The sequence below is a fragment of the Panthera tigris genome, chromosome A1, assembly GCF_018350195.1.
Source record: "Panthera tigris isolate Pti1 chromosome A1, P.tigris_Pti1_mat1.1, whole genome shotgun sequence".
Classification (NCBI taxonomy): domain Eukaryota; kingdom Metazoa; phylum Chordata; class Mammalia; order Carnivora; family Felidae; genus Panthera; species Panthera tigris.
Window position 1 is genome coordinate 159,353,242 of NC_056660.1, and position 13,463 is coordinate 159,366,704.

A 13,463-nucleotide genomic window follows, 5' to 3' on the forward strand; every position below is an offset into this window, starting at 1 on the left:
ACTATTTAAAATATATTACCCTAGAACAATCATTTAAAAAACGAGAAGAGTTTGGCGTCAGGCTCTGGGCTGACAGCTCAGAGCCTGGAGCCTGCTCTGGATTCTCTGTCTCCCTCTCTCTCTGCCCCTCCCCTGCTCATGTTCTGTTTCTGTCTCAAAAATAAATAAAAACATTAAAAATTTTTTTTAAAATAAGAGTTCATCTAGATAACTAAGATCAGACTACCTTTAAATTCTTTAAAATTACATTGTATTAGAAATTGTTACCCAGCTTATCTTTCACTATAAGCCATCAGATAAATATTAAAGGTTTGAGAAAATATGGAATGTATCTATCCATCTGTATGGTTCTGAAAACCAACTAATGTCACTGTTTGTTAGACACTGAACATCAACCCAACAGTTCCTTTTAGCATTCTAAATTACAAATCCAAGTCAAAATTTTACTATAACCTCACAATACAGTATGCTTCTACCACCTTAAAGTTTCCAGTTGCATAAATAAGAATAAAACTGCTAGGAAGGGTCACATTTAGCATCACTAATTTCAAAGATGACTAGGTTTAGTCATGTTGAATATCAGGTAAAGACCGTAAACTCAAGAGTTTCTCTAATAAATATTCAGGGAGACAGATGAGAAATAAAGGCTACTATATATATTTGAAAGTTACTAAACAGTAGTTTCATAAAACACATAAAATCTGTTGTTAATATTAATGACATGACACAAATCTAATTCTGTAATTTATAACAAGTAGATAAAGCTTAACTGATGACATTTATGTTTTCCCCATAAGTATTTCCTACCATAAGTCTAATCTATGTAGAAATTAAGACATTTCAAAATAAATGAGTGGGAGAATTTAGAAATTAAACTAGATTGCCCAAGAGATGAAATGTGTTGAAGCTAGATGATGTGTACATGAGGGTTCATTTTACTACTGGTCACTACTTTTGCATATGCTTAAGATTATCCTCAACTTTTAACAGTAATAATAAAATAAAATGACTATATTTAAAAGTTTAATTTTAAAGAGATTATCCAGGAACACCTTGGTGGCTCAGTCAGTTAAGGATCTGACTCTTGATTTCAGCTCATGTCATGAGATCAGCCCCACATCAGGCTCCACATGTATGAAGCCTGCTTCAGATTCTCTCTCTCCCTCTGCCCGTCTCCCTCACTGGCATGAGCTCGCTCTTTCTCTCTCTCTCAAATATTAAAGAAATAAACATTCAAGAGATTATCCATTTGATTAATTTGTTTTAAAAAAGATTTTCGAGGGGCTCCTGGGTGGCTCAGTCGGTTGAGCCTCCGATTTCAGCTCAGGTCATGTCATGGTCATGAGTTCAAGCCCCAAGCTGGGCTCTGAGCAGACACCTCAGAGCCTGGAGCTTACTTCAGATTCTGTCTCCGTCTCTCTCTTCCCCTCCCCCACTCACTCACTCTCTCTCAAAAATAAATAACCATTAAAAAAATTAAAAAAGAAAGACTTTTGAAACATGTATTGTATATACTTTTTATTACTTTAATGAATACTACTGCAAAAACTAAGTTCCCAGCACTATATGCTTTACTAACAAAGTTATTTATAGTATTTCATCAGTCTGCAGATACCCATGGGAGTGTACTGCACACAACAAAAAACCTCCACTTACTGTGAACCATTCAATTAAAAAAAAATTTTTAAGTAAAATCACCAAAGTAGTATAACATGACTAAGACAAACTACCAAACCCTAAGTCAATCCTTTGCTATAAAATACATACAAAAACGGTAATAAAGAAATTTACATTTTTTGTACTCATGTACAACTAATTGTAATTCTTATAAAATTTCCTTTCATATACTTCTTATTACTTCAGGATTTACTCATTTAGAAATGGGAATATTGTAGTAGTTTGCATCAAATGGCAATAATCATATTATAATCTACTTCAAGCACAAAAATAATGGTCTCCTTTGAAGGAATTTAGACTGCAACTCCACTCTTCTCCAATGGACCCATTTCTTTACATAATAGCTCTCCAGCACAGTATTTACTGCCATCTAACCAATCATTTTCCTGGGTATAAAAATTTCTCTTTGCTTTTTGCCTAAGCCTGTCAACACACCTCACCATCATAAAAGCCCCATTATCAAGACTTTTAACACATAAAATCTAAGATCACCAGGGTTTTACATGATCTCTTTAAAAAACAACAATAAAAAATTTCATTCTGACATTGGGCTTGATGTAGAAACTAACCATTTGTCTTACAATTAAACTTCTCTGTCTCCTACCTTCAAATTGATGCATGCTGTCATTCTGTTTGTACCGACTATAACCACCTGACACTGCCAATACTTGACTTAGGGGCATCTGGGTGGCTCAGTCGGTTAGGCATCCGACTCTTGGTTTCATCTTAGGTCATGATCTCACGGTTCATGAGTTCAAGCCTTGTGGTGGACTCTACACTGGCAGCACAGAGCCTGCTTGGAATTCTCTTTCTCTCCCTCTTGAAAGAAAAAAAGAAAAAAGAGAAAGAAAGGAAGGAGGGAGGGAGAGAAAGGAAGGAGGGATAGAGGGAGGGAAAGAAGGGGGGGAGGGGGGAGGGAGGGAAGGAGCTCCCCACTATTTTTGGGCCTTATGGCTCATCTCCGAGAGTTACTGTAGACATTGGATGCCAGAAACCAGTACTGTTTAGACAAAACTTTCCATGTCTTTGTACTTTAATCTCAATGATAACTTATATCTCAATACATCCACACCAAAGAACTTTCAAATACAGTTTACCATTTACTTAAAGTTGACTAAATAATCACCTCCTATCACAGTGACAGATAATATATCCTTAATTATAAACAGCAATTTTCTCAGTCATTCATACATTAAGAACTTGATTCTGGTACAATAAATTTCTAGACTATCTCCTTAAACCAGTGGTTCTGACCAGTCTATTCACATGAGTGATTTTCTCTCAGTACATGATGCATTTGGGGCTCCTGTGTGGCTCAGCTGGTTAAGCGTCTGACTCTTGATTTCGGCTCAGGTTATGATCTCAAGGTTGTGAGACCAAGCCCATGTCTGCCTTCCAGTTGAGTGTGGAGCCTGTTTGGGATCCTCCCTCCCTCCCTCCCTCTCTCTCTCTCTCTCTCTCTCTCTCTCTCTCTCTCTCTCTCTCTCTCCCCCCCCCCCCCCTTCCTTCTCTCCCTCACTCCCCTGCTGGCACTTATTTGCATGCACACATGTGCTCTCTCTCTCTTCAAATAAACATTTAAAAAAATACATGTTGCATTTATTCAGCTATACTTCTTTTCTCTCCTTCCTTCATTTGGGACTAAACGTCAGAGTAAAGAACTGCAAAGGTAGCAGGTTCAACACATTCTCTTTATTAGGAACTTACACTTCTTTATTGGGGGACTATGACCTCTGCAAAAACTTTCCTCTCCATCCCACTACTGAATATATACCATTTGTTCTTCCTTTCTTTACAAACTACATCATTTCTTATCATCAAGATTACAAAAGTTGAAGAGCTCCATGAAAACTTTCCCTATAGCCTATTATTTACTCTAGTAATTCCATTTTCTTTCACCTCACTTGTATACCTATATGTTCCATGAATTTGAGTATATTCACTTCACTGCGCGTTAACACCTAGCTATTCCATTATCACCTCTAAATCATAATAATCTTTCTTCAAGTTAATTTATAATTTTTAAATATGGCAAGATACTGAATGATTCCAGATAAATAGCTTCTCCTATATGCATATGAACTTAATATGCATACAAATCTTCTGGGAATCTTTGTTAAAATGAAATTTCTGATTCAGTATATCTGGGACACAGAAGAACTTTTAGGGTGAAAAAATCATTCTGTATAGTAATGGGGTGGAGGATAAATGATTCTGTGCATTTGTCAAAACTCATAAAACTGTACATCACAGAGTAAATGTAATATATGCAAATTTAAAAAAAATCAACCCATGTGACTGAAGAACACAGAATGGAATGTAAACTGTGCCAAATGAATCTAACTTTATTACAAATTTATGACAACCACACTAAAGGGGGTGGTAGGAAGAAGCTAACTTTAGTAACTTTAGAAAACAGTGTTTTGACTAGAAACCGTAAGGCTAAATATATTACCAACTGTGTAAATACGCTACATAAACACTGTATTCTAGCTGATAATTTTTTTCTTCCAGGAGTATGGCCTAAAAATTCTGAAACTGCTTTACCTGTATATGAGCTTGAAGTGCATGATGGGATGGTGGATGGTAGGAGCCAGCTTTCTCTCTGAAGGAGATTGAAGTTATAAAGGAGCAAGAAAGGAAGGTTAGGATGAATCCTGTAGTACAGAATTAGAGTTGGAGACATCAGTACGAACTCATGTTTACCTTAACATGCATACTGATAGACACTGAAACTACAGATAGGCAGATATAGGTAGTTTAGTATACATACATATACTACATAGCTCTGTCTGCTTTTTCCACTGAGAGGACCTGGAAGCAGTGATAACTGCATAGTAACGAGCATACCTAGCACCCAAACCTTGGTTTCTAATACCCTTGTCTCCAACAAAAGGATCCAGAGCTCTTTGGAAAAATGGCTGGTTCTAGGGCAAAAGGATAGAAGTATGTAACAAGGACACAGTGGCCAACTTGAAAGTCAGTTCCCAATGGGCAAGGCTAGAATAACCTGAGCAACAGAATAAATAATTTACTGGATTATAATCCAAAGTATAAAATACATATACATGAAAGTCCAGGCTCATATAAATGAATGACTGAATGAATCGAAGAGAAGAGTTCTTTACAGAAGAATTCTATTTAATATATGTAGATAGTCCCTCCCAGCAGGAGATGGAACTTAATTCCAACCTTCCCCCAGAGACGGCTGGACATATGGTACCTTGCTTCCAAAGAATACAGTATGGAAGGAAAAAAACAGTAACTTAAACTGGAGAAGTATGGCAAATATTACATTGGCTAAGTGATGAAGGTTAACATCATCAGTAATATCATGTGGCTATTAATGCTTCTCATACTATGTGACTAGAAGAGCACTTCATCTCTGATATTCTTTCTAAAAACTGATAACCCCAGTTTACCCTAATAAAACATCAGAAAAATTTAAATTGGGGGATATTCTATAGGATACCTGGCCAGCACTTATCAAGACTGTTAAGGATATCAAGGAAAGACACAAACTCTCACAGACCAGAGGATACTGGGGACAGTTGACAACTAAATGCAACATGGTACCCTGGATTGAATCCTGGAACAGAAGTGGCATTGATGGAAAAACCAATGAAATCCAAGTAAAGTGTGGAATTTAGTTAGTAGTTTTTTAAAAAAGATTTTTAAAAATGGCTAAAAATCTGGTTTCCCCTTCTGGAGAGTAGGAATCATAATACTGCATACATCACAGGAATTTTATGAGAATGAACTATGATAAATTCATGTAATACACTGTGCACTATGTGCACCATGCCTGCCTAGTAAGAATAAGAGCTCAATAATTATTGCATGCCATTAATATTGTTTCAAGAGATATGAAATGTATTCAACCTCTTGCTGGCATGGGCCATGACACCATCTTTTGGGGGTTCCGGGAGAGGGGGGGCAGAAAGCATGTGTAATAACAACAAGTTCAATAACGAAAAAAATAGCAAGGTACTGAATGACTCCAGGCAAAAAGCTTCATCTACATACATATGAATTTAATACGAACACGTTATCACTTGCGAATCTTGTTAAAATGAAGATTCTGATTCACGAGGGCTGGGGGTGGGGATGGGGGAAGGCCAAGGTTGTACATTTCAAACAAGCTCCCAGGTGATGCTACTGGTCCAAGGACCACAACTGGAGCTTTAACTTTTCTATTTATGTATTTTTTTAAATTTTCTGTAAAAAAGGTAAGAAAATTTTTTCCATCTATTCTTTATCTCTTCACCACAAAGAAATACTCTTTATTTTTAAATACAGAACTGTACCAGATACAACCCACCAGTCACCAAGACGTTAAACAAACAACTATGTAAACAGTATAAAAAGGGGCAATTACAAATTAATGTCTGTCTCCACACTGTCTCATGCCTATGCAGATAAAAGTAATGTATTTGAAAGTCAAATCATAAACAGTTGTCTTATCCTTACCAGTTATAAGTACATTTAAACACTTTATAGTAATCTAGATTAACAACCATCCTAGGAAATACTATGAAAATTTTAATTCAATAAATTCTACTTAGAGAGAGAGTAACCTATTGCTAAAGCTCCTGGATAATGGTTTATTGAATTTTCAAAATGTAAGAAATGATCTTAGATTAAGTAGCACATACAGAATATTTGAGGAAAGAAAAAACTAACAGGAAAAGATGAAGACAGTATATACAGAGCTGAAAAACAGGGATTAACAGAATAGGGCATAAAAGAGCTATACTTTCCTGCAAATAATGACATCATGGGAAAATGTTTCTTAGCACAACCTTTTGAAATTTATGAATGAGCTGAGGGGCTCCTAGGTGGCTCAGTCAGTTAAGTGCACACCTCTTGATGTCGGCTCAGGTCAAGATCTCAAGGTCAGTGGGATCCAGCCCCATGTGGGGCTCTGCAGTGACACTGCAGACCCTGCTTGGGATTTTCTCTCTCTCTCTCTCCCTCTCTCTCTCTCTCTCTCTCTCTCTCTCTCTCTCTCTCCCCCCCCCCCGCCCCTCCTCCACTTGCTCTCTTTCTGTCCCAAAATAAACAAACATTAAAAAAAAATTAAGAATTGTCTTTTTTTAAAACTGAGATAAATGCAAAGAAACTTAGAAAATACCATTTTAACTAGTATTGTCTTTAAAAATTATTCAAATTTACTTAGTGAAAAAAACTGTTTTGATGCAAGAAAACTTTCTGGAATGTGTGTACATAAATGCAATGTTTCCAAAAATGGTATACCATAGTAGTCTTCAACAAGACACTAATAAATATATGGTAAAAAAACCAACATGGCCTGTGTCTAAGTTAACTTTAACTTGGGTGTTCCTTAAATTTAACAGGTCCTAGGGGCGCCTAGGTGGCTCAGTCGGTTAAGCCTCTGACTTTGGCTCAGGTCATGATCTCCAGGTTCTGGAGTTTGGCCCCACATGGGGCAGGCTCCATGCTGATAGCTCAGAGCCTGGAGCCTGCTTAGGATTCTGTGACTCCCTCTTTCTCTGCCCCTCCCCCATCATGCTCTGTCTCTCTCTTCTTCAAAAATAAACATCAAAAAAAAAAAAAAATTAACAGGTCCTTTAGACTACAGGGCTTCTCAAAGTCTTTAAAAAGCCTTTTAAAAACTGTGAGTTTCTACAAAAGGAGATTTTCAGTTGGAAACTTTTCATTGATAGTATTTTCTACTTAATAGTTATAGAAAACACTTTAAAAGTTGAAATCCAAAGAATTTTAAGAGTAAGGCTGATAAAGCTCAATTGCCAGACATACATTAAGTGTAAATGCTTAAGACCACTGTAGCACATCACCAACAATTTCCCTCACTCTAGAAATTTTTCAAGAGCATAGTTTGCTAATCAAAGTGATTCAAGTACATAATCAAATTTACATGAACAATTCTAGATTAAAAATTTAATCTGCAGGCCAAGGAGAGAAATTCTTCTGAGGATTAAGCATGTAGGAATCATCTAAAAATTAGCAAAATGTGACTATATTTCTGGTCTTCATCCACAAATCTATTTCTGGATTAAATCATCATTCAAGAGAACTTTAAAATAAAGTCTAACTAGGATTTGGAAAACCTGGGGGGGGGGGGGAAGGGATTGTTTGTTTGTTTGTTTTTTTGCTCAAATCCACACAGCTGGGAATTGATGCTTTGAAATCTTCCAAAATCATCTTTAGAAAGCTTAACTTCAGTTATATAATAAACTTTATGCTGAGTTTAAACTGATGTGCAGGTGCATCCTGACCCACATTTCTTAGTAAATAAGTTTCAAAATTGTCAGTTATAGCATAGCCAAAGAGACATCTTCCTGTGTATTCTTCCTCCTTTCAGTCAATGGTCATAGATACCTTTCCACATGACAAGAATAAAAAAAACTTTCAGTAGAAAGCTAATTATACCAACCAAAATTGTCAAATGGCTACTTGCTTAATTTTATTTCATGAAACAAATGGAACCTCCACAAAGAAAAAAAAAATCTAAAGCACAAGTACATTTAAAACTTCTAGCTAATAAAAATCAAATTTTACCTTAAAAACTATTTACAATGTATATCAACTTTAAAAGCAGAGCGTATTTCTCCTCTTTCAACCCTATATTAATATTCATAGTTACATTTTGTTTCTGCAAGAAATCCCCCTAATATAAATTCATATCCTCACTCTTAACTAGGCACAATCTCCCTTCTCTGTACTGCCTTAATATAAAAACTTTTTTTCTGGGGTGAGGGGTGACGGTGACTGAGGGTTGGTAACAATGACACTAGAGCAAAGGAAAAGGATAGCATAACACCAATAAGGAAGAAAATGAAAGCAAATTAGAAGCAGGTCTCCCTCCTTCTGATAAACACCGGGCAGTTGCAAGAACAAGATAACTTGACAAGCACACTTCTCAGAAGCACATAAAACTTATACACTAGAAATAATGACACAGAATAGAGAGTATGATTTGCAATTATTTTAAATAAGTATACATATAAAAGATTGCTTTAAGTGAATTTGATTTCACAGGGGTTTTTTTCACTTTATACTACCAAATCTGACTTACCACTACTCCTTTTTTGCTTTGGATCTGGCAGCAAAATACATAAAACATGACTGGAGCAATAAGGGCTCACACTGTAAAAGCACAAGATCTATCTGAATACTCAACTATAAGATTTACTCTCATGAGTCTTATTTCCTATTTTGTGAGTAGTTTATTAAATTCCTGGGTATTCTCTAGATATTTCTGTTAACCATTTCATTGCTCACTGATGAATAAAAGAATGTGGACAAGGTGACTCTTCTAATCACTTAATACAGTCAATACAGCTATAGAGATATGAATCAAAGATGAGATTCACAACTCTTATAATTTAACCTCTCAACTCTGGTGATTCTGGAACTCCGTTGTCTGATATGTTATTATACTTTGTAAATTAAGTGGTAAGATGAAACTTCAAAATCATTTGGTTTAAGTCTTTTTTTTTACAGTTGAGAAATAAGTTAACACAGAGTTGTCAACTCAGGTTTTGTAATGTTGATACCATACCTATTCAACTAAATAATGCTGCTTTCCATAACTGCTCCTTTTTCTCTATGATGTTCTTGTTATCTAAATAGTCTGCCTGTGAAAGCTGATAAACCCTACCTAACATGACCAGAAAATACCAAGTTTCAAGTCAAATACTTATACCACTGCTTCATTTTCTCATTTTCTATCCAACATTTTTTCTGAAACCCTCCCAACTGCCAAAACTTTCCTGTTTCTTGTCCATCACCTTTCTCCACTACTGTAATTTAACGTTCCAGTTATGTAGTATCCTATGGTACATAAAACATGATGCTAATTATAATAAGCAAATATTGAGTGCTCATTATATCAGGAACTCTCTTAAGACCTGTACATAGAACACCTCACTTATTCTCAATTTTAAATAAAATAAACAATATTGTAATACCCATCTGTAAGTGAAAAATCAAAACCTCAGAGGTAACATAATTTTCCCTGACACTGCTAATAAGGAGAACTGGGAAAAGTAATCAGGTAGTCTGACTCTAATGCTCACATTCCTGATCTCTACTGATAAGTACACATAACTATGTGGACTGTATCAATGTGCAGATAACTCAAAATTAGGGGGCTACAGAAGAATTTAAAGAGTCTTTGTATTTAAGAGGTTTCTAACACATTCAAACAGCTTAGTATGGGTTATTCCCATTAACTATATCTTCTTTGCAAAGACATGGCCCAAGTTACTCATTCGTATATAATTAAAACTCAAATTTAAAAAGAAAATAAAGGAGAAAAAGAGTTGCAACAATACTTTAACAGATGTCCAGAACGGTGTTGCCCAAAAGAACTTTTGCAGTAAGGGAAAGGTTTTCTATGTGCATAATACACCATGGTAGCCATTAATCACATATGGCTTTGAGCACTTGAATTGTGTTGAGCATGACTGTGTAAATGAATTTTGAATATTCTGTAATTTTAAATAGTTTAACTTTAAATAGCAATATGTGGCTAGTGGTTCCTATACTGGACAGGACAGGTATAGAAAACAAAATCCTAGAGAAACTAAGTAAAGAACTTCTTGCTGCCTTTATTTGGAGAGTGCACTAATAGGCAAATCAATTTAAATGTTTCTTTTTACTTGCTCTAGTTCATTGACCCAAACAATATAAACCACCAAAGAGATTTAAGTCACCTAAACTTTCTGTATTTAAATGCTTCTTTGTACATCTCAATGAAAAAAAAAAATGAAAACCTGTATTATCGACAAAGCATATGAGAAACTTTTAAGTGTTTGGATAACTAAGAGGAAGAATTTGATCTGAAAACTCTGCCACCTATTAGGAAAACTAAAGAGTCACACAAGTTTTACATTCTCTTCATAATACATACTTGATAATAAAGTGCTTACCTTGATTCTCCACTACTGTTTCTAACACTTTCTTCATCGCTGTGTCCATTCATTGTAAATATCAAGAAGTTTTAAAATAAAACACAAATCTTCCCAGTTAAAAAGATGAATACAAATATGAACTCCTTAAACATCAAAAATTCACAGATGAATTCTTTCCAACATTCACAGGCTTCCTGGGGCCCTTTTGATTCACCTAAAAAAAAAATATTAAGAAAGCTAAGAAAATATCCTGTAGAAAAAAGATAAATCCATCTATTTAGAACTTATACAAATCCACCTAGGCCAATTAAATTAGAGATGGTAAGGAAGGAGTAGGAGTCTTTCACTCAAAATGCTTAGGCTTCTACTAACTACACTCCTGCCTACTTACTAGAATTTAGCACACTATTGCTTATTTTTGACAGACGAAATTAAAATATTTGTGGAATGACAAAACTTTTAGACTAAAACTGTGTGTCAATACACATACATACACATTATAAACAGATAACTAAAGCAAAGTGGCAGTACATAACATATACATACATGTATATGTTCCCAAGAACCGAAAATGAAGTCTTAATGGATACGTGGTCAAACAAATGAAGGGGGAAAAACTTAATCAAGCACTAATTCCTATTATCAAGAACTTCTTGTACTTGAGTGAGAAAAAGTTTTGAAAATGCTCACATTAAGAACAGAATAAAAGTGTATCACATAATCTTAGCGAAAAATGTGTAGGTCAAAACAAATGTGTTCTTTCACAGGTAAACCGAGAGTGGAGTGATAAAATTTAAATAATATTTATCCAGTTTGGGCTTGCAGAGGTTCCATTCAAAAACAACAACAAAAAAGGTAATATACACTAGGATTATTTAAAAAAAGGGGCTTGGGGTAGAAATCATGAGCCAAGACACAGCATTTCCACCTTTCAAGATTTCAGCACAACAGTGGAGAGTCACCTACAAGCCATCCACGAATAAACAAAGGAGATCTCTGGCAGGGGAGGGAGAGGAAGAAGCGGGGGAAGGAGACGTCAGATCCTTCCCCAGCCAGAAAGTACCGAGACAGGCGACTGAAAGCAGAGCTGTCCGCCGACCTCAGCAAAGAGAATTTACTCCTACGATTATTTCCACTCCACAAAAAAGAGGGGGAAAATATGCTGTTGCCAACTCAATCAGAGCAAACTCTGCATCTTCATTGGGACTGTAATTCTCCAGAGACTACAGTCCAGTAGACTCTTTGCAAGAATTGGTCATCCAAAAAGTAACCATTCCACGCAACATTTATTCTTAACACTAAATATTAATTCCAACTAGTCAAAGAGCTTTACACCATAAAACAATTAGGTCTTAAAAATCTAGCTACTTAATAAACTGCCTCTCTTTCTCTAAAGTCTCTCTTCATCGAGAAAGTTCACTCATCTTTTCGTTATTTCCTTTTCACCTTCCTTTCGCCCCTCAAAATGGCTTTCTCCGTACATTGTCCCCCCCCCCCCCCCCCATCTTCCGTGTCGGAGTAAGTCCTCTTTCTGAGACCCTTCTCACAACCTTAAGTTGTGAAGCTCCAAGCGCACGCAGCTCTCTGGTGCCTTTCACGCGTCTTAACAATGACTCTTCCCTAAGTGGCTAAACCTCTTCAATCTTCCTTCTCTGCGCCCCGTCTTTTCACAGTTGCTTCACTCCTGCTAAGTTTTCAAAGCGGTACTCGAAAGGAGGTTGGAAACCTTCCCCCTCCCTCATCTATACTTCGCAGCTTCGCTTCAAGCAGCCTCCCAACCAGACGCACACGACCCCACTCCAGCCCCGTCCTTCTCTGGGCCTTCATCCCGGTCCCAGAGTCTCTCTTCCCGCCTCAAACTTCCCGCAGACCCGCCCCGCGCCCTCCCGGGCTCGCCCGGGCCGCCGCCCCCTCCCCCTCCCCGCCGCTCCCCACGTGCTGGGAGCCCGGGTCGCGGCGGGACCAACGCACCGGGCAAGTGCTTGCCGCTCGAGCCTTGCAGCTCTCCCCTCGCGGCCCGGCCAGCCCCAAGCCGAGGAGGCCCGGGCTCGACTGCCCAGCTGCCCGCCCGTCCTGCGCGAGGATGCGCTCCTCGGCGCCGGCCTGCGCTCACCACTCACACGCCCCCTGTGCTCCGAGCCCGTCAGCCACCGCCGGCCCTCGCAGAGCGGCCCGGCCTTCGCCCGGCGCCCGGCCGCTGGGCCGCCGCCCGGGCACCGCGCCGCCCCCGCCCTCCGCCTGGCCGGCTCCCGTCCTCCCCGCCACATCCTGACCCGCCCGCCACCCCCTTTCTTACCGGCGGGCGTGCAGGCTTCGCGGGGCGGAGAGAGCCCACTCGGATCAGCGGCCTCCCCCGCGCCCGGGCCCGCGGTCTCCGCCGCCGAGTGAGTCCTCGGGCTCCGGGCGTCTCGGGGTAAGCCGGAGTCCGTGAGGGGGAGGGGGAAGGGGAAGGACGCGGAGGGGAAGGGGAAGCCCCGGGCCGCGGCACCAACGCGCGATCCCCTGCGGAGCGGATCCAACAATCAATTCATTATTGAAGCACCAACGGCGAAGGCAGCAAAAGCGAGAAGTAACGAGCCGTCGTCGTCGCCGCGGCCACGCGCGCGCTCCCGCTCCCGCCGCTTATCGGCTCCCGGCAGCCGCCATGACGCCGAGAGAGCGAGCGCAACCGTCTCCGTCGTAGCCGCCTCCGCCGCCACCACCACCGAGGTCGTCGTCGCCTCCGCCTCCCGCGCGACGTAAGCGCCTCTGCTCACTCCCCTTCCCCACTCGGCGCGAGGCGGGCCGGCGGGCGAACGGGCGCGCGCACGCCGAACACCTCCGGCTGGCGCGCGGACGGTGGGAGGGGCTACGTTGTGGAGCCGCGGGGTGTAGAAGGAAAGCTAT

General features: G+C 39.3%; 1 protein-coding gene across 3 annotated transcripts in view; it reads right to left on the reverse strand.

The window, feature by feature from the left end:
* Positions 1-13,463, reverse strand: part of CHD1 (chromodomain helicase DNA binding protein 1) — a 74,979-nt gene extending 61,516 nt beyond the window's left edge. For 2 of the 3 annotated variants that reach the window (XM_042990759.1, XM_042990748.1), the window contains exons 1-3: positions 12,874-13,463; positions 10,596-10,791; positions 4,225-4,282 (exon numbers count right to left, since the gene is read on the reverse strand). In XM_042990759.1, the coding sequence (XP_042846693.1) occupies positions 4,225-4,282; positions 10,596-10,644 (107 nt within the window). In that variant the 5' untranslated portion in view covers positions 10,645-10,791; positions 12,874-13,463. The remainder of the gene's footprint in view (positions 1-4,224; positions 4,283-10,595; positions 10,792-12,873) is intronic. The other variant, XM_042990756.1, reaches the window with a different exon arrangement.